Source organism: Micromesistius poutassou (assembly GCF_964030765.1).
Source record: "Micromesistius poutassou genome assembly, chromosome: 11".
NCBI lineage: Eukaryota > Metazoa > Chordata > Actinopteri > Gadiformes > Gadidae > Micromesistius > Micromesistius poutassou.
In genome coordinates this window covers 7,272,637-7,292,370 of record NC_140281.1, presented here as the reverse complement: position 1 = coordinate 7,292,370, position 19,734 = coordinate 7,272,637, and the positions used below count along the sequence as shown (strand labels likewise).

At 46.2% G+C, this 19,734-nt stretch overlaps 1 protein-coding gene across 1 annotated transcript in view; it reads right to left on the bottom strand.

The window, feature by feature from the left end:
• The window catches only part of reck (reversion-inducing-cysteine-rich protein with kazal motifs), a 31,473-nt gene that overhangs the window by 2,349 nt on the left and 9,390 nt on the right, over positions 1-19,734 (bottom strand). The window contains exons 2-20 of the mRNA XM_084474933.1: positions 19,458-19,516; positions 17,308-17,382; positions 15,070-15,106; positions 14,760-14,845; positions 14,580-14,627; positions 14,300-14,333; positions 13,988-14,185; positions 13,443-13,707; positions 13,092-13,265; positions 10,864-11,076; positions 9,222-9,358; positions 8,577-8,720; positions 8,272-8,472; positions 7,261-7,383; positions 6,656-6,827; positions 5,068-5,260; positions 4,103-4,313; positions 3,450-3,523; positions 1,654-1,809 (exon numbers count right to left, since the gene is read on the bottom strand). Of these exons, the coding sequence (XP_084331059.1) occupies positions 1,654-1,809; positions 3,450-3,523; positions 4,103-4,313; positions 5,068-5,260; positions 6,656-6,827; positions 7,261-7,383; positions 8,272-8,472; positions 8,577-8,720; positions 9,222-9,358; positions 10,864-11,076; positions 13,092-13,265; positions 13,443-13,707; positions 13,988-14,185; positions 14,300-14,333; positions 14,580-14,627; positions 14,760-14,845; positions 15,070-15,106; positions 17,308-17,382; positions 19,458-19,516 (2,600 nt within the window). The remainder of the gene's footprint in view (positions 1-1,653; positions 1,810-3,449; positions 3,524-4,102; positions 4,314-5,067; positions 5,261-6,655; positions 6,828-7,260; positions 7,384-8,271; positions 8,473-8,576; positions 8,721-9,221; positions 9,359-10,863; positions 11,077-13,091; positions 13,266-13,442; positions 13,708-13,987; positions 14,186-14,299; positions 14,334-14,579; positions 14,628-14,759; positions 14,846-15,069; positions 15,107-17,307; positions 17,383-19,457; positions 19,517-19,734) is intronic.

Here is a 19,734-nt window from a genome sequence, read left to right as displayed (position 1 = left end):
GTACAGGGTTAGGGTGAGAGTTAGGACCAAACATACAGTACAGGGTTAGGGTGAGAGTTAGCTTCAGTTCAGACTTTGCTTTTTACACAGGCCTTTCTACCAGTAGATAGACAAGCACTTCTGGGTAGTTCTACCAGTGATGGGCAAATTACTTTGAAAAAGTAACTAATTACAATTACAAATTACTTCTTAAAAAAGTAATTGAGTTAGTAACTCAATTACTCTATTATAAAAGTAACTAATTACTAGGAAAAGTAATTTTTGCGTTACTAAAACAAAGTAATATGTCAAAGAATTCGGCTTTTTAGAAGCATGTTTCACACGCCAGTTTCATAGAGTAGAACAGCATAGAGAGATAATTAACCTTAAACAAATATCCTTTGCCATGGGGGGGGGATATGAACTTCAATAATTCAATTTATTGCTCATCAACATAATATTTATTGAAACTGACACATCACTTGTGGTCAGATGCTTCATTAGATTTGAGTTGCTCGCGGCCGATGTGGACAAACGCTTTCCTCCCGAGCATAACGTGCACTTCAAATACAAGTTCTTCCCCTTTCTCTCAACGATGGTGAAGTAGTGTTTATATTTCCACTTGCTAAACGCCGACTTTCCCACTTTATCCTCCTCTTCTGTACTCGCCATTTCTTCTCTGTCTATCACTTTGGTTTTACCGGTCGAAAGTTGTGTGTGTGCGCCGCACAGAAGCTACGTCGGTTTGTGTGTAAAATAAACTCCTACAAGGATTCGTCAATGATGTCACGCAGCTATACATCGTCAAGTCAGTTACTTCCTTGTTCCATATCCGCAAAACATGACCTGTCTTATCCTTGGTATTTATCGAAACCGTGTTGTACTAGTGTGCTCTCTACTCTGCAGCCCGCTTATGAAGTGAGGAGGAGGAAAGGAAGAAAAGAAAAAACAATAGCCTAGAACTCATGCTGGCTGCAGGCTTTTTTTTTTTTTTTCCATGATCGCGCTGGGGCCCCGATTTTAGTAACAGACTAACGGCAACACAAGTCATGTTAGTAACGGAAACGGCGTTAGTAACGCTGGATAAAGTAATTAATTAGATTACAAATTACAGAGGAATGTAACGGCGTTACGTAATCGCGTTTATTCTAACGGCGTTAGTCTCAACACTGAGTTCTACTGACATGTTGGGACAATAACATTTACTGTGCTTAAAAGCTGGTATCACATCAGGTCTTTGTGATTTGGAGAACATTTCAGCTGCAGCATTAGCTTATTGATATCCAAGCTTTGGATATGAGAAAGATTGTTGATATGTGTGAGGTGTCATAGATATATATACATGGGTGCGCACATTTTGCACACAACGTCGGCCGCGGCGCAGGTCACACGCACCTGGCATAATAATAATAACGTTCTTATCGGTTTAATTTAACAAAATAAATGCAGCAAACAATGTTATTTAATGGAAAATATAAGTATTTTATTATTGTTATCATATTTATCATTTATTTCATTCCCTCCTCTCCTTTTCAATAGAGGGTGCACACAATTGAATTGGGGGTGCAATGTATGCTCATGCACCCGTAGAACCAGGCCTGAAGTGCCTGTGTGTGTGTGCGTGTGTGGGTGTGTGCATGTGCGCATGTGCGTGTGTGTGGGGGTCTCCCTGACCTGCAGCCGGGTGGGCCGGTGGTCCAGAGGAGCGATGACCACCACCAGCTCATGGTCGATGCTCAGGTAGCCGAACACGTCGCACTGCGGCACGGACACGTGCAGACGCAGGATCTGCAGCACGTCCTGGACCGTCACAGGCCGGTCCCGGTCCAACTGGGGGGGACAGAGAGACAGAGAGACAGAGAGACAGAGAGACAGACAGAGAGAGAGAGACAGAGAGACAGACAGAGAGAGAGACAGAGAGACGGACAGAGAGACATACAGACACAGAGAGACAGAGAGACAGAGAGACAGACAGACGGACAGAGAGAGAGACAGAGAGAGACAGAGAGAGACAGAGAGAGACAGAGAGACAGAGAGAGACAGAGAGACAGAGACAGAGAGACAGAGAGAGACAGAGAGAGACAGAGACAGAGAGACAGAGAGAGACAGAGAGACAGAGAGAGACAGAGAGAGACAGAGAGACAGAGAGAGACAGAGAGACAGAGACAGAGAGACAGAGAGAGACAGAGAGACACAGAGAGACAGAGAGAGACAGAGAGAGACAGAGAGACAGAGAGAGACAGAGAGACAGAGACAGAGAGACAGAGAGAGACAGAGAGAGACAGAGAGACAGAGAGAGACAGAGAGAGACAGAGAGACAGAGAGAGACAGAGAGAGAGACAGAGAGACAGAGAGAGAGACAGAGAGAGACAGAGACAGACAGAGACAGACAGAGAGACAGAGAGAGAGACAGACAGACAGACAGACAGACAGACAGAAATAGAGACAGACAGAAAGAGAGAGACAGAGAGACAGACAGACAGACAGACAGACAGACAGAGAGAGAGAGAGACAGGGAGACAGAGAGAGAGAGAGAGACAGGGAGACAGAGAGAAAGATAGACAGACAGAGAGAGAGAGACAGACAGAGAGACATTCAGAGAGACAGAGAGAGAGACAGACAGAGAGACAGACAGAGAGAGACAGACAGACAGACAGACAGACAGACAGACAGACAGACAGACAGATAGACAGACAGACAAAGAGAGACAGACAGAGAAACAGACAGAGCGAGAGAGAAAGAAGGGCAGAGACAGAGAGACAGAGGTTTACTTAAGCATTTTGAATCTCTGATTTGGTGCCCCAGTCTTTGGGAATCTCAGGGTCTAGTTTGGGCTCTGAGGCTGTAATGCAGGGTTTAGTTTGGGCTCTTTAGTAGTAAAGCAGGGGCTAGTTTGGGCTCTGAGGCTGTTAAGCATGTTAACAGCTTGAATACATCTAGTTTGGTTTGGTGTGAATAAGTTATCAGTTCAGTGAATAATCAAAGAGTGTTTGTATTGGATATAAGAGTGTAATTTAGTTTACCCTCTTCTTGTTTTGATGGGTCTGCACATTTGGGTCTACGCCCCCCCCTAGTGGCAAAGACTTACATATTTGAACAACTTTACTACACAGGTAAGCTTTAAAATATAATTTACTTATCAGCTCCAAAATAAAATTAGTTGTGTGAGATGTGTGAGTGCAATATGTATCAAATATCTAAATAGGTCCTAAAATCAAATAAAGATAAAGTACCTCAAGTAAAGTACCTCATGTGCCTCATGAATGCACTAGTTCTGGGGGGATGTGATCAGAATCAGAATCAGAATCAGAATCAGCTTTAATGGCCAAGTATGTTCACATACATGGAATTTGACTCGGTAGGTGTTCACACTCTCGTACAGGTAGACATAAACAATGTAGACACTAGCAAACAAAAGTAAATATAAATACATGATTAGTCAGAGTTCTGAGGGGATGTGATCTCCGTACCTTGGCGAAAACGTTCATCTGCTCTTGGTTCCAGAGGACCTGCAGGACGCTGGCGCACACAGGACAGCAGGCTCCTGGAATCACAGTCCAGACAGGTCAAAGAGGGGCCAGCAGGGGCCAGCAGGTCAATAATGAAGCACATACCATCACTAATGTCAAACTAAACCATCAATAATGTTGACTCTACTACTCTGACTATATTTTCTGTATTTCTTTGTTGTTTCATTCTTCATTTCATTCTTTGTTTCATTTAGCTGCAACACCCAAATAAAGTTTTATCTTATCTTAACTTAAACCTTGAGACCAGGGGGTCGTTACAGCCGATAAAACTCTAAAGCCTCTGTTAAAACGCTGCAAGGCCCCCTGCATTGGAGCTCAGCAGCACGTGAGCAGGTCACGCAAGGAGACTATACATTAGGTTTCAGTTGCCCGCTGTTCCCAGTGTCACTGAGGAAAATGCTGCACACAGAGAATGCACAACATGGTACATGCTCTGTGTCCAGACGAACACAGAGCATGCACCACGTGGTGCATGCTCTGTGTGGAGACGAACACAGTGCATGCACCACGTGGTGCATGCTCTGTGTCCAGACGAACACAGTGCATGCACCACGTGGTACATGCTGTGCATCCTAGGTGACCTTTGCACCCACCAGGCGGTGTGACCGGGATGCAGAGCGGGTTGGACGGCGGTGGACATACGACCAGGTCACAGCCGGAGCCGACGGCGTAGTCTGCCCCCGCCCCCACAGCGTGGCAGGGCCCCTCGTAGTCCACAGCCACACGGTCTGAGAAGGCCTCACACACCGTGGCGTAGGTCTCACTGTTCTGCCCACAGACAGGCTGCGGCTTCCTGCAGGCCTCCTGCAGAGAGACACACACACGCACACACACACACATATTTCAAATCAACCTCAAATCACACTCACATCAGATTTACAATCTAGTATTTACTCTCAAAACAGGAAATCTTATATTCATCCACTTTGCCAGAAGCACAATCCTGGGCTCCATGAACAGATTTTTCAGGGTGAAAAGCCCATCAGAAATCCTCCGTTTTACTTTGGCCACGGATTCTAAATGAGAGACAATAGCGTCACTAAACAAGGAGCTGGTAGTTGTAAATGCTCCTCCTGTTCTGCAAGTCTACCAAATCGGATCGTCAACAAGTGAAGCAATAATTCAGCCGACATTTGGGGAAGGAGCCGTCTGCCGAGTCTGCAACATTGCGTCAATTTTTCAACATCCTCCTAATTTGTTCCAGAGAAAGACTGTTTACTTGTTTATTACCACAGCAAAACATAGAAAATGGAAGCCTACACAGAGTCATAGCTCTGACTCTGGCTCCACACATGGAAGACAACCAGGTCTCTAACAATCAGCCCTGATCTCTGCACTTTATATACTAACTGCACATTTCAATCTAAAAACGTCCATCTTCAAGTGTGTTTGTTTTCCAGAGCTCATCTTATAGACCTCAGGGTATATTTCTCCTGCTCCAGTCACCACACCTTTTACTTTAGTACCTTGTTCATAAGGAACAAGGAACTACCTCACCCTGATGCCTTTAAAACACTGATGACGTGACAAAGAGACAGCCGGCTGCTCTGTTCAGTACCTGGCATTGGCCCATGTATGCCAGGGCCTTCCCTGATTGGTGGAGCTTGCAGAGGTTTGTGTGGACGATGCCATCCGTGTCGCACACGGGGTCCAGCTGGCTGTCACAGCCCGCGGGGCGGATCACACACTCGTACTGGCGACAGGGGAAGTCTGAGGCATCGCTCAGGCAGACACGACGCTTTGGAACACACCTTGACACACGGACACCAAGGGTTAGGGACAGCTGGTCACAAGCAGGACAATGAGAGCATTATTCATTTATCATTCTTTAAAGATGTCTTTAAAGATTTAGTTTCAGCAAGCCTTGACAAGTGTGTGTACGGAAGAGGATTAGGGCCACACATAAGACAAAGTTTATTCTCAAAATTCTGACTTTTAATTTAGAATTCTGACTTTAATCTCATAATTCTGAGAAAAAAGTCTGAATACTGAGATTAAAGTCAGAATTCTGACTTTATTCTCAGAATTCTGACTTTAATCTCAGTATTCAGACTTTTTTCTCAGAATTCTGAGTGTCATTTTCTGTCGTCCTTTCCCAATCTAGTTTCCCAATTGGTTCATGATTATCATAGCCAGACAACTCAGGTAGACTCTCAACATTTAACATCAATGAGACAGGTATGTGATCAGTTGTAGCCATCCCATATATTATCTAAATTTTCTCTAAACAGTCATGAGCATCAACTGTACATACACAGTGATCCAGCCAGAATGTTGTATGCCATGCTTCACTTGTATATGTGTAGCTATCTACAGGCAAAAGTGCTTTGCTGGAGAGAACCAGCTTGCTGTCTTCACAAAACTGTGTGTGTTGGCCAAACAGGGATTTCTTGTTGGAGATATCAGCATTTATGTCACCTACAATAAATCCAAAATCCAAAATAAACAAGCTTATAAAACCAAGCCTGTTAATATATTCATCCTCATTTTTGTTACATTCATATGGAGTATAAACATTTAAAATAACAAAAGCTTTGTCATTATGTACATGTCTGTTTGTTGTAGACTCCCCTGCCCCATATAAGTCATTATTAACAGTGTTCAGTTGATCTAGGTCTTGTTTTGCTAAAAATGTTTCTTGTATGCACAAGATGTCTGTGTTTTCCAAGAGCTTGTCAATTACAATTTGCTGCGCTTTGTCCCCTGCCCCATGTCCGAGGCGCAGGCCACGCGAGTTGTATGACACAGCTCTAATACCGGTCATAGGAGACACAGCCATATCTACATTTCAGTCCCATTCTCAGGATTAATACTCATATGATGTGCATCTGTGTGTGTTTAAATGTGTTTGTGCAGCGGAGCTACTGGTGTGAGAAGTATTAAATGCATCATAGAAACGCATTATTAGCATCAACGTTATATCCTCATAGTCTGCATTCAATTAAGTGAATAAAAGATTTACTTGAATTCTAGTTTGTAAACGGTCCTTTCAAGGGCTAGCAATGCCATGCTTGCCCTTAACCCTGGTAGAAATGTGGGGCCCTGACCCTTCTACTACCCTGGTAGAAGGGTCAGGGCCCCACCCTTCTACCCTGGTCGAAAGGTGCCTCTTGTGTTCTGATAAGCTTCACACGGGTCCCACTGACCTCTGGTTCCTCTGGCAGGGCTTGGAGGAGCAGGGCTCGGTGAGACGGCAGTGGCCGTAGACAAACTGGTGGTCCTTGAAGCCCATGCAGCGCGCCACACAGGCACTGGGGTAGGTCCGGCCATTTGTAGCGCACACCGGAACAAAGTGGTCAGGACAGCCGCATGGCAGACCTGGAGCGAGCAGCTACATATCACAACAAATATCTACACAACGCGGCGGCCAGACTAGGGGGTTCACTAGAGACTAGCATGTAGTTCCTCTAATGGTCTATAGGGGGTTCACTAGAGACTAACATGAGGTTCCTCTGAGGGCCTCTAGGTGGTTTACTTTAGAGACTAGCATGTAGTTCCTCTAGCGGCCACTAGGGAGTTCACTAGAGACTAGCCTGTAGTTCCTCTAACAGCCTCTAGGTGGTTCACTGTAGAGACTAGCATCTAGTTCCTCTATAAGGTGGCATTTTACATAATTTAACAGTGACAGTATATGTGATTTAATATAAGTAAATTGTGCCTGTATTTGGAGGATGCCACTTCAAACACACACACACACACACACACACACACACACACACACACACACACACACACACACACACGCACGCACCAGTGAAGCGCTGGCGTTCCTGGTCCGAGCTGTCCGGGCTGTAGCACTGTCGGGTGGAGCAGATGGTTTCCCCCGCAAAGCAGGAGCAGGGGTGGCAGTCCACCCTGAAGGGGGTCCCGTGGCCTGGAGGACCACAACAACACAGTAAGAGGAGCCCCCCTGTAGAGCTGAAGGTGTTTGTATCCTAACGTATTAGTAAGCTTACTTTATCCAGTTGATAAAATTAGAATTAATATTTACATCTGCTTGCAAATAGATCTGTAGATGTCTCATAAAGACGTGGTTGTTCTGCTCTGTGTGTTGGTTCTATAACCAAACATAAGCACCAAGACTAATGTTTAGATAACTCAATCCCTCCATCTTGTCATTCTGACCCGCCCACCATGTGTTGCATGGTGAGCATACGGTGAAGCGGAACTCAATCTCAATGTTTAAGAAGTTAAGTGGGGAGGAAGCCAATCTAATCATAAATGCCCCCACATTACATTCCTTCATTACTCAACATCTAGGAAAAGCAATGGGTGTGTGTGTGTGTGTGTGTGTGTGTGTGTGTGTGTGTGTGTGTGTGTGTGTGTGTGTGTGTGTGTGTGACACACACCACCCATCTGCCTCTAATTAATGGCATTAATCCCAACCCTCCCTTTCTGCCTAACCCCTGGGATTTATTTTAAAAGTCCAAAAGAAAAGAAATCCCAAAGCAAACCTTTCCAGATTCTAAGTAATAGATAGGGGAGGGCAAAGGTGGAGAGGAAAACAATGTTTTCTGATCCTGGAAGATATTCGGCGACTGCTATTACAGTCAATGTCCACCAGGAGGTGGAGAGAGCTCTGAGATGAACACTTCAGCGGATTCTGTTGTTTAGGGTCAGTAATCTGGAAGGCAACTACTATAAAACGGGTTAATTACAAAGAAGTGGTTGAGGAAATTACTTTATCTCCTAAAATAATAACCTAACCTAACCTCTATATCTATTCACCCTAAAAATATATAAATATAAAAGCCATGCCTACTTTTCCTCTGCCCCCCCACCACGCAGGCCTTGCTGGTGTCCACACATGGCATCTCTCTGCAGTCCTCCAGGCGGCCGCTGGCCCCGCACACGCACACCTCAAAGCAGTCTGCTTGGCCGCCCGCCGCCCCGCTCAGGACCGGCACCTGCAGCCGTGTGTCCATCGGGACCAGGAAGTCTGAGGCGTCACCCAGTTTACAGCCTGAGGGAGGACAGAGAGAGCTTTAGTGGAATGGACGGCGTGATGCCCTAGTGCGGAGGAGGACCCTTCTAACTGGGGGGGGGGGGAGGGGGGGGGCGGTATACCTGGGACGCAGAAGAAGGGTTGGCAGTTGAAGTCATCATGGCAACCCTTCCGGTTGACCTGACACAGGTGGTTGCTGGGGCACGGGTTGGGGTTACACGGGTGGATGACCTCAGCACTGGCGCTGTTGGCTAAGGAGCTGGGGTCTGGGGTGTGTGAGTGAGAGAGAGACACACAGATTAATGAACTATACAATCTGACCTTTCAATAACTTTGTGAAATCATGTGCTTGATGCAGGGCTTGTTTTGTAAAAGTAGGGATCACGAATAGGCTAGACTAAGAAGAGAAAAGGTGAATCTGCATTACTCACTCACTCACTCACTCACTCACTCACTCACTCACTCACTCACTCACTCACTCACTCACTCACTCACTCACTCACCCACCCACTCACTCACTCACTCACTCACTCACTCACTCACTCACTCACTCACTCACTCACTCACTCACTCACTCACTCACTCACTCACTCACTCACTCACTCACCCACCCACTCACTCACTCACTCACTCACTCACTCACCCACCCACCCACCCACTCACTCACTCACTCACTCACTCACTCACTCACTCACTCACTCACTCACTCACTCACTCACTCACTCACTCACCCACTCACTCACTCACTCACTCACTCACTCACTCACTGAGGTATCTGTGTAGAGGGATGCAGCGCTCCGGGTCATCGACGGGCGACAGCAGCTCACAGATCCTCTCGGGGGTCTGGCCCTCGTGGAAGCGCTTCAGGTCTCCACACTGCGTCAGGATGTCCACGCAGTCCGACCTGAGGACACAAGACGGGACCTTCTGCAGCTCTGGGACCAAAACACAGAGTAAGGAGCTCACACTGTGGTAGTCTACACCATTACCATCTGTTGTGAGATAGGGAGACCAACCCTGACCTTCATCATCAGAGTACTGGTGATGAGATGCAGGAGGATGAGATGCAGGAGGAGGAGATGCAGGAGGAGGAGATGTAGGATGGGCATGATGATGTGAGCTGCTCGTCACTATATTGAGATGTACTCCACACTATTAACAGCTTGAAGGGCCCGACACTTATTGAACCTGGTGTTATGCTGTTGCTAAAATCTGTTCTAGATATCATTTTTTTCCATTTTTTTAATGTTTTGCCAGATATTGTAATGACACAACAAGCTCAGTGTAATTGATTGTGTTCGGGGCAATGTGTTTCTGTCCTTAAACTGATAGTGGGCTCTGATAACATATGACCTCATTATTTACAGAAGTAGTGCTGGAAGAGAGAGAGGGAGAGGGGGGGCTATGAAGTTAGCGTGTGGAGCAGTAATCCCCTCTTTCACTCCAACACAATGGCCGGCCGCTAGACTGTGTACTCTCTGTGAAACATGTGAGCATGTTTGTCCACAGGCTGGGGCCCAAAACAAAGATCATAGACGTCGCTGAGATGTGCTCTGGAATGTCTCTCATATATATTCATTCAAGAAACATGTGTGTATATAAATATGTATGTATGTATGTATGTATGTATGTATGTATGTATGTGTGTATATGTGTGTGTTTGTGTGTGTGTGTGTGTGTGTGTGTGTGTGTGTGTGTGTGTGTGTGTGTGTGTGTGTGTGTGTGTGTGTGTGTGTGTTTGTGTGTGGGCTGACTATTAGGGAGCTGTAAAGGTTTAGGGTGGTTGAAGGCAAAGTGACCTTGGTGGGTGTAGATATTAGCAACAAGGTTTCAAAGGCTGAGAGTCTAATCAAGGCACTGGGCAGACTGAGGACTGAGAATGTCACGATTGAGCAATCAGAGCATTCAAAGTATATACCAATACAGCATCTAGCATTGTAACTATTAATAGCACTTGTTCTTATTGAAGGGTGACAGCGATGTATAGTCGGTTCACTTACTGTCGACAAAAGATTTTTTTTCAGAACTAGATAATTTCCATTTATAATCTATAAATATAATAATACATTTGTATTCTTGTAGTTAAGCGGGAGCATCCATGTTTTTCCGACTCGGTAGCTCGAACGCACATTGGTCGGCGATGACACATTTCCCATTCCGACTTTCCACCTCCGACCGTTAAGGAACGTAGCATAACACTGCACGTGTTTGTGATGTTCTTTGCCTGTGTAGGAAATGAGCTAGTCATGTGATGGTATCTGATTGTGGCATAGACTTGCGTCCTCGCCAATACCCCATACTGCATTTTAGGCAGTATTGGAGGAATTTCCAATACCGGTATCAGAACAGCTCTAATTCAAAGCCATGTGACACCGTACATGAGGCCGTCATGAGGACATAAGGACGTACTTGCAGATGACACTCCCCCGGGACTTGCTATGGCAGGGTTTGATCTGCAGAGCGCACGCCACCGCTGTCCACATCTCCGGCTGGCACTTCCTGATGTCCAGGACCGGGATATTCATGAAGGGCATCTTGATCGTCCCATTCGACCACAGCTTGATGTCGCTCATAGCGCCCTGGTCTGATTGGACACTGCAGCTGCGGAACAGCTCAGTTGGCCTACAAAAATGGATGCAATTGATTAGAAGATGGACCAAAGTTTCAAATAAATAGACCAACAAAGATATAATATCAAAATCATAAATAATCAGCAAATATCTTAAATAGTAATAATCGATTGTATTCACACAATAACAAAATGCAGCAAAGGAAAGCAGGATCGCTCCGTGGATCTGGATGGGAAGTCACAAAGCTATATTCCATATAAACATTTCAGATGATAATAATGAGTGTAGGTCAATGGGTTAAAGAGGTTCAATGTCCCTGAGCTCACTGGTGCCCCCTCTGGCATGAGTTTGCAGCAGCACCAGAGGCTTTGTGGCTCAGCGGTGACATGAGGACATGAAGAGAGAAACAGAAATCTATGGAAACAAGTAGCAATCATGTCTCGAAGCAAGGAGATTATTTAGTTTAGTAATTACTACAACAAAACTAAAACCTTTTTCCACTTGAATGATATTAGTTAGATATTGAGGTGGAACCAGGAGACTCCCGGACCACCAGTCCGATTGATCTGATTCATTTGTTTGTTCTCCATAACTTAGAAAAGTATAAAAACACCTCGGCTGAAGAGAGAAGCGAGTAGCAGAACTGCTGAGCACCAAGTGTGTTATTCCTCCAAGTCTACAAGGATGTGCCTTTGATGTCTGATTGGTGGGTTTGTCTCAAGTGACTCACCTAATTGGTAGGTTTGAATCGAGGGGGCGGGAGGTTCGGCAAAGACTGTTCCACTGCTCACTGGCATATGGGAATGAGTGGCGGCTTTGTTTACAGTGCCAAAGTATCAGTTTGTGTATATACTGTATATATATGCCATATATGCCATGTATATATATATATATATATATATATATATGCCATGTATATACACACACACATATATATATATGTGTGTGTTTGTGTGGATGTTATTAGCTTAAGCCAACATGTTTCTATATTGAACATGATAGTACGTCTGGTTAGCTATCCTTTGTAGCCATGACTTTGGTTTGTATGGACCAACCCTCTCGCCCTCTAACCCTAACCCTCTAACCCTAACCCTCTAACCCTAACCCTCTAACCCTTACCCTCTCACTCTAACCCTAACCCCAACTAAAGCAGCTGACCGTAGCGTTGTGTGGTGACCACTTTAGAGAGCGGGAGGGAGGATGAGTACAGGGACCTGGGTCCTTTAATGTCTGCAACCGGATGCTCCAGATGTTTTACCAGTCTGCTGTTGCGAGCACCATCTTCTTCGCTGTGGTGTCCTGGGGTGCGGGCATCAAAGCGAAGGACGCAAACAGACTAAATAAAGTTATTAAAAAGGCAGGGTCTGTTGTTGGCTCTAAGCTTGTCACCCTGGAGGAGGTGGCGGAGGACAGGATGCTGGGAAAACTGCTGGTGATCATGACCAATGTCTCTCACCCCCTCCACGAAACTCTGGACAAGCCTAAGAGCAGCTTCAGCAGCACACCCGCCTTAAAGAACGGCACAGGAAATCATTCCTATCTGGTGCCATTAGACTGTACAAGGCTTCTCAGCAACGCCCACGCAATACACACAAATCATTTAAATTAAAATCTTATCACTGTAAATAAAACTGCACCTTATCTCTCCTTAACTTGCACCTTATAAATCCACTAAGTTCCATTTTGCTCAGTATTTAATATTATTTAATATTATCCTGGAACTGCTAAGCATCTTATTGTGTGTATAGTGTGTGCATATTGTGTATTGTACTGTTTTTAATATCAATATCTGCCCTTACCTCGTGATTGTATTTTTGTATTTCTGATTGTATTGTACCGCTGCTACGATGAACTCATTTCCCCCCGGGGATAAATAAGCTATCTATCTATCTATCTATCTATCTATCTATCTATCTATCTATCTCTCTCTCTCTCTCTCTCTCTCTCTCTCTCTCTCTCTCTCTCTCTCTCTCTCTCTCTCTCTCTCTCTCTCTCTCTCTCTCTCTCTCTCTCTCTCTCTCTCTCTCTCTCTCTCTCTCTCTCTCTCTAGCACTAGTGTCTCCTGACCTGTTGTTGAAGTTGGAGCAGTAGCTGAGGCCGGTGCAGCCCAGCTGGCAGGGCTCCCGGACGTCGGCCAGGCAGGCGATCAGCTGCGTCTCCACCACGTTGTACTCACAGAGCTGGTCGAACTCCTGCCACGTCTGGCTGCCCCAGTTGGTGCTCACCTTCTGGCACATGTCTCTGGAGGAAGAGCGAGAATAAATACCAGTGACAGCGGGGAGGTTAATATTTAAAACAAAGCTCCGACCGGGCCAATTAGAGGCGCTCCCCTGACTTCCTGTGTCCTCGACGCCGTGCCAGGTGACCGGCCGTACGGAGTGGCATCTCTAACGGTCGCTGAGGCGAGGCCAGCTGTACCTGCAGAGCGAGGTGTTGGCCTTGGAGCAGCAGTGCAGCTTGGCCCGGTCCATCTTGGCGGGGGGCAGGGGCTCCTCGTCCGGCTTGGCAGGGGGCTGCGCGCTGCCCAGGAAGCACTGCCACATGGGGTCCTGGGGCAGCGGCTGGGAGCGGCACTGCTCGATCAGCCCCTCCATGATCTCCTGCTCCGTGCTCAGGGTCCGCAGGATCCGCCGGCACGCCACCTGGCAGTGGGCGTCCTCCGCCCGGTCGCAGCAGTACAGGCCTGCACACACACAGGCTGCTGAACCAGGCCGCAAGCAGGGTGGACCGGGCCGCACGTAGGCTGAACCAGGCCACACAAGCAGGCTGAACCAGGCCGCACAAGCAGGCTGAACCAGGCCGCACAAGCAGGCTGAACCAGGCCACACAAGCAGGCTGAACCAGGACACAAAAGCAGGATAAATCGGTCCGGACAATCAGGATAAATTATGCCAGACCACAAGGCTGTTTGCGGCCTGAGAAACAGCCTTGGTGGGAACAGGAGTGTAGAGACGTGTTCTTACTGTCGATGGGGTTGCGGATGGGGTAGGACTTGGTGTAGTTGCCCACACAGCCGATGAGCTGGGCACTGTGGCTCTGGCAGTAGTCTTTGACGGCATTTATCTGTGACACGGTGGGCGAGGAGTCCGTCCGGAAGATGGCCTGGCAGTACTCCCTGCAGGTGGTGTGGCGGCCCGCGTAGCTGCAGCACGTGGAGCCCACTGGGAGACACACACACACACACACACACACCAGTTAGACCAATGGAACCTGGACACACACACACACAATCCTTCCGCCATCCTTGAAGAAAAGCTCAAAACGTCAAAACTTACTTTCATTTTTTGTGATGCAGCTGTAAAGAGGTTTCTGGTGAAACACAATTCATGGAAAAAAGATGAATGATTAATTAAGATTTCCGCTCACTAAAGTCAAATATATGTATTTAGGCCTGAGAAGAAAGAGGGAATACAAAATAATAAATAAAGGTGAGACAAATGGATATGGAGACAGACAGACAGACAGACAAATGTGTGTGTGTGTGTGTGTGTGTGTGTGTGTGTGTGTGTGTGTGTGTGTGTGTATGAGAGAGTCTCACACAAAGATATGACTTACCTCTGCATCTTTCTTGCATATTTTTGTTATGTCATTTTTGGATGCGGCCTACAGGATTTTAAAAAGAGGTTACACGGCGTTACAGGTGAGGACAGCTGAAGCTACACAGTATCTATGTTGGTTGTGCATGACAGCATGACCTCTCAACAACAAGAACAACTGGACGGCTTGAAGAGTCACCTGCTTGCATTCCCTGCGACACTCCACTGACATGGCCAGCTCACAGCAGCCCAGGCCCACCCAGCCATCAGACCTCCTGGACACGCCTGGATCAAAACAAACACAGCATCGGTCACCATCTGATGTCAGAGCTCATCGCTGGGTTCTGGGGATGTGAGGAACACTAGCATGTTGACCCGTAACAAAGATACCCATCTATGATCATATATATCACCCCTCTTTTGTTCCCACTGATAAGAAAAGATGCTGTGTTTTTGAAGCCATCATTTTGTTGTTTCGGCTTTGTTGTTTTTTGTTGCTGACTGCTTACCGGGAAGAGTGGAGTTGACGCAGATCCACAATTCATTCTATAAAACAACACAGAAGACACAGAATAGTGTGAATAGTATATTTAGTGAGGTAAGACAATTGAATGCACTATGAACATCCCTAATTGAACCATTCTTCCTAACTGCTTGCTGTGATTTAGCACCATTTAATTTGTATTGTTGCGTTCACTTTGTGTTGTTTGCGTACTTCATCACCGTATGAAAGTGATTCAAAAGCAACAATGTTACTTCATGGATGTAATAAGGTATGGGCTGGTTTGTTGAAGCAGCCTCACCTGGCCCAAGTCAGACTGATTGGACTCTGGGCTGGGTGGGGCTGCACACCCTTGGTCCATCGACCAATCAATGCACACAGGTTAAACCAGCCATCACCACACACACTCAACGAACACCTGCTCTGACTCTAACCATTCTACACACTGCAATAAAGGAGTTTAGTCAACATCCACCGTGTCCCAGGGGTGGGAGGAGCCACGTAGGTCGGGTGTGGCGGCGAACACTGCTTACATGATATATAGCAGATATCTGAAGAACTTGCAAGTTAACGTGTTGTTGTCACATGAACATCCACAGCCACTTGCCCTGATCATCTGGGTTTATACATGGAAAAAATAAATGTTGTTGTGTGAATGAGGATAGATGGGAAATAATAACCAACATAAAGAACCAAATCCTTTGAAGCAATATGTTCTACAGCCCATGGTTTATACAGACAGAGCGATAGACACAGGCAGATGCAGACGCACACAGAGAAACAACTCAGAAGAACAAATCAACTCCCAAGAGCCACGTCTAATACATCACAGGGTACGGGAGGCAGGTTTGTACGGCTTGGCAAGAGAAGAAAATAAATCCAGAGCCGACCAAAGAAAAGTAAAGTTTTACACAAAGTTCCTAACGTTGTCTGTGATGAAGGCACAGAGGCCCGGACACAACAGGGAGGATAATGTTTTAGATTAGCCGAGACTTTCAACCCATGCCAACTTCCAAACATATGTTCTAGTCTGTTCCACAGCCACAGTGCAAACCCTCGGCCGTCGAAGAGAGCACATCTCCACCTGTGTGTGTGTGTGTGTGTGTGTGTGTGTGTGTGTGTTTGTGTGTGTGTGTGTGTGTGTGTGTGTGTGTGTGTTTGTGTGTGTGTGTGTGTGTGTGTGTGTGTGTGTGTGTGTGTGTGTGTGTGTGTGTGTGTGTGTGTGTGTGTGTTTACCAGTAGCGAACCGTGACTCTTAAACCTTGGCCCTCTGACCCCCCTTCCCCCGTTGCGAAAAAAGCAAATCACCAGCTTAGCTTACTGTGTCCTCTCTATAGTACCGCAAAAGTTACCTATGACAATTCCAGCTCTGAAACAAAAATGAATACGCTAGTCCAGCCTGGGTCACAATCTCAGCCCATTGACTCTAAGTTCACTCAGTTCACTCCTCTTCAACCCCAGAGAGAGGAGCTGGAGCCAGGCCTCATGTCTCTGAGGCTGCTGGAGGCCTCCAGCCTCATGTCTCTGAGGCTGCTGGAGGCCTCCTGCCTCATGTCTCTGAGGCTGGTGGAGCCAGGCCTCCAGCCTCATGTCTCTGAGGCTGGTGGAGCCAGGCCTCCTGCCTCATGTCTCTGAGGCTGGTGGAGCCAGGCCTCCAGCCTCATGTCTCTGAGGCTGCTGGAGCCAGGCCTCATGTCTCTGAGGCTGGTGGAGGCCTCCAGCCTCATGTCTCTGAGGCTGGTGGAGCCAGGCCTCCAGCCTCATGTCTCTGAGGCTGGTGGAGCCAGGCCTCCAGCCTCATGTCTCTGAGGCTGGTGGAGCCAGGCCTCCTGCCTCATGTCTCTGAGGCTGGTGGAGCCAGGCCTCCAGCCTCATGTCTCTGAGGCTGCTGGAGCCAGGCCTCCAGCCTCATGTCTCTGAGGCTGGTGGAGCCAGGCCTCCAGCCTCATGTCTCTGAGGCTGGTGGAGGCCTCCAGCCTCATGTCTCTGAGGCTGGTGGAGCCAGGCCTCCAGCCTCATGTCTCTGAGGCTGGTGGAGCCAGGCCTCCGGCTCCACCTGATGTTGGGCGTAGCGTAGGAGGAGCCAACAGACGGGGGTCCTCTCACAGGGCAGCGATGGGGGATGTAGCCCATATATAGCGCCATATCTTTCTTTCTCTCTCCATTTTTTCATTTGTAACTCGGCCCTCAGTGGTCCACAATGTGTTGCTGCTTTAAGCGGTGAGGTTTGGGTCTCAGAACTCACCATGGACACCGGGCAGTAGCCGGGCAGCCTCAGGAGCAGGTGTTTCAGACGGGACTCGCTCTTTATGGTCCCCAGCTGCGGGACGGGGAAAGGTTCGGTGTTAGACAATATTAAGGGATGGATCAAATATCTACCCTGGGGAGGAGGAAACATTGGTGTATGGATTAAAGGGAATAACAACTTATTACAAAGTGCATGGAAAGAGATTCATAGAATAAATGTGAATAAATGAAGACTTACAGAGTGACTTCAATGTCACTTCAACTTCCGCTGGTATGCAAACAGATCTGTGACCACACATCTTCCCAGAGCACACAGCTGTAGTATGTGTCCAGTGGGCATTTTGTGGTAACCCTTCCTTTTACCCAGTAAAAGTATATGGTAAATCATAGTATATTATTGGGTAATTACCACTGTATTAAGAAGGTAAATACAGAGTAACTACAGCTGAAGTACTTAGAAAAACCTCCACTATTACCCATCAACTCAACTAAGTACCGTGCAGTTGTGACTGTTTTAGGTTGGTAATAACTCAGATATAATTGCGTACTTCCTAGGAAATAGGCAACCAGTTCTTAGAAACACCTTGTTTATTACCCATCAATTCAAGTGTAGTTATCCAAGGTTTATGTTGCTAACAGCCCAAGTTTAATTATGTACTATCTAGAAATGAACATTGTACTTTCCAATAAATAACTTTTTCTTCTATAGTTATTGTTCATAGCTACACCCATTTATAAAGGGTTTATTCAATTTACCTTAGAAACTATGGAATTATTTTTATTTAAGTTGAAAAATTACAGCAATACTTACAACCTCCACAGGAACAGTTTTCCTCTAGTGTCATGGTACATCTTCTTAAATACTGGGTACGAAGCTGTTTGTTTCCATGGTATTACCATGTTCTTACCATATCCTTTGTATTAGATTATTCCATTGTCCATGCAGTTAACTGGAACTTGTACCATGTATGTTCTACAACGTTACTAAATAAAACATGACAATTTACCCAGTAAGAAAGCTGAAACTACTGCAAAAGGAAGCCTTGTTTGTTTCCATGGTATTACCAGGCTCTTACCATATAATTTGTAATAGACTATTCCCTTCGTTCACCAGTAGTTATGCTTTTTTAATCATTTGTTCACCAGTAGTTAAGCACTTTAATTTTAGTTATAAAACCCCAAACCACTGTTGATGAAAGGCATATTAAAATGAAACAAAAACAAAGGCTTAACTTTCAAACAATGCATTTCTCACAAACAGGCACTGAACACTGAAAAAATCAGACAAACAAGAGCTAACAAGAGAACAAGAGCTACATCAACTCCGTCTACAAATGACACCCACAGACTAATGGCATAGACTGGCATGATGTTTGAATCGGTTTTTATATGATGGTGTGGAAGTGGTAATTACCCAATAATATACTATGATTTACCATATGTTTACCGGGTTAATACCTAGTAATTAGGGGACTGTAAAAGGAAGGGTTACCCATTTTGTTTCATCATTTAGGTTTGACTAGCTTTTTGTTAATTAGTGATTAATTGATTCATCTAGTTAAGCCCTGGTCTTCTGCAATGGTGTGATGGAGGGCACCTCAGGATTAGCGCCTCCTACTGCTCAGCTTGACGAACAAACTCTCAATATTTGCATAACATTAGTGTATGTAATCGCCCATAAATTCACATTTTCTTTGATGGAAATGTGACTAATGAGAGTGGAGGAAAGGAAGAGGAGGAGGGAGGCTGTGAGCAGAGGAAGAGGAGGAGGAGAGAGGCTGTGAGCAGAGGAAGAGGAGGAGGAGAGAGGCTGTGAGCAGAGGAAGAGGAGGAGGAGAGAGGCTGTGAGCAGAGGAAGAGGAGGAGGAGAGAGGCTGTGAGCAGAGGAAGAGGAGGGAGGCTGTGAGCAGAGGAAGAGGAGGAGGAGAGAGGCTGTGAGTAGAGGAAGAGGAGGAGGAGAGAGGCTGTGAGCAGAGGAAGAGGCAGACGGAGGAGAGTGAACCTGTTTCTGGCCCATCAATAAAAACTACCAAAGAAACGTTACACACATCTCTAAACAACTGCAACTGTGTGTGTGTGTGTGTGTGTGTGTGTGTGTGTGTGTGTGTGTGTGTGTGTGTGTGTGTGTGTGTGTGTGTGTGTTCTTACCTGGTCACATGCTTCTCTACACACAGAGTGCTCAGGGGCGTGTTGGCAACACGAAGGATCTGTATTGACAGACAAGAGTATTATGGTATGGTTATGTTATATTCACTATGGTATAGTTATTATGTTATATTCACTATATAGTTATTATGGTATACTCATATGGTATAGTTATTATGGTATATGGATTAGCCTAGCTAACCCTAGCAATGGCCCTTTAACATCACATATGGCCTACTGTGTCTCTGTTGGCAGAGCTGTTCTCCTCACTCTGATGCTA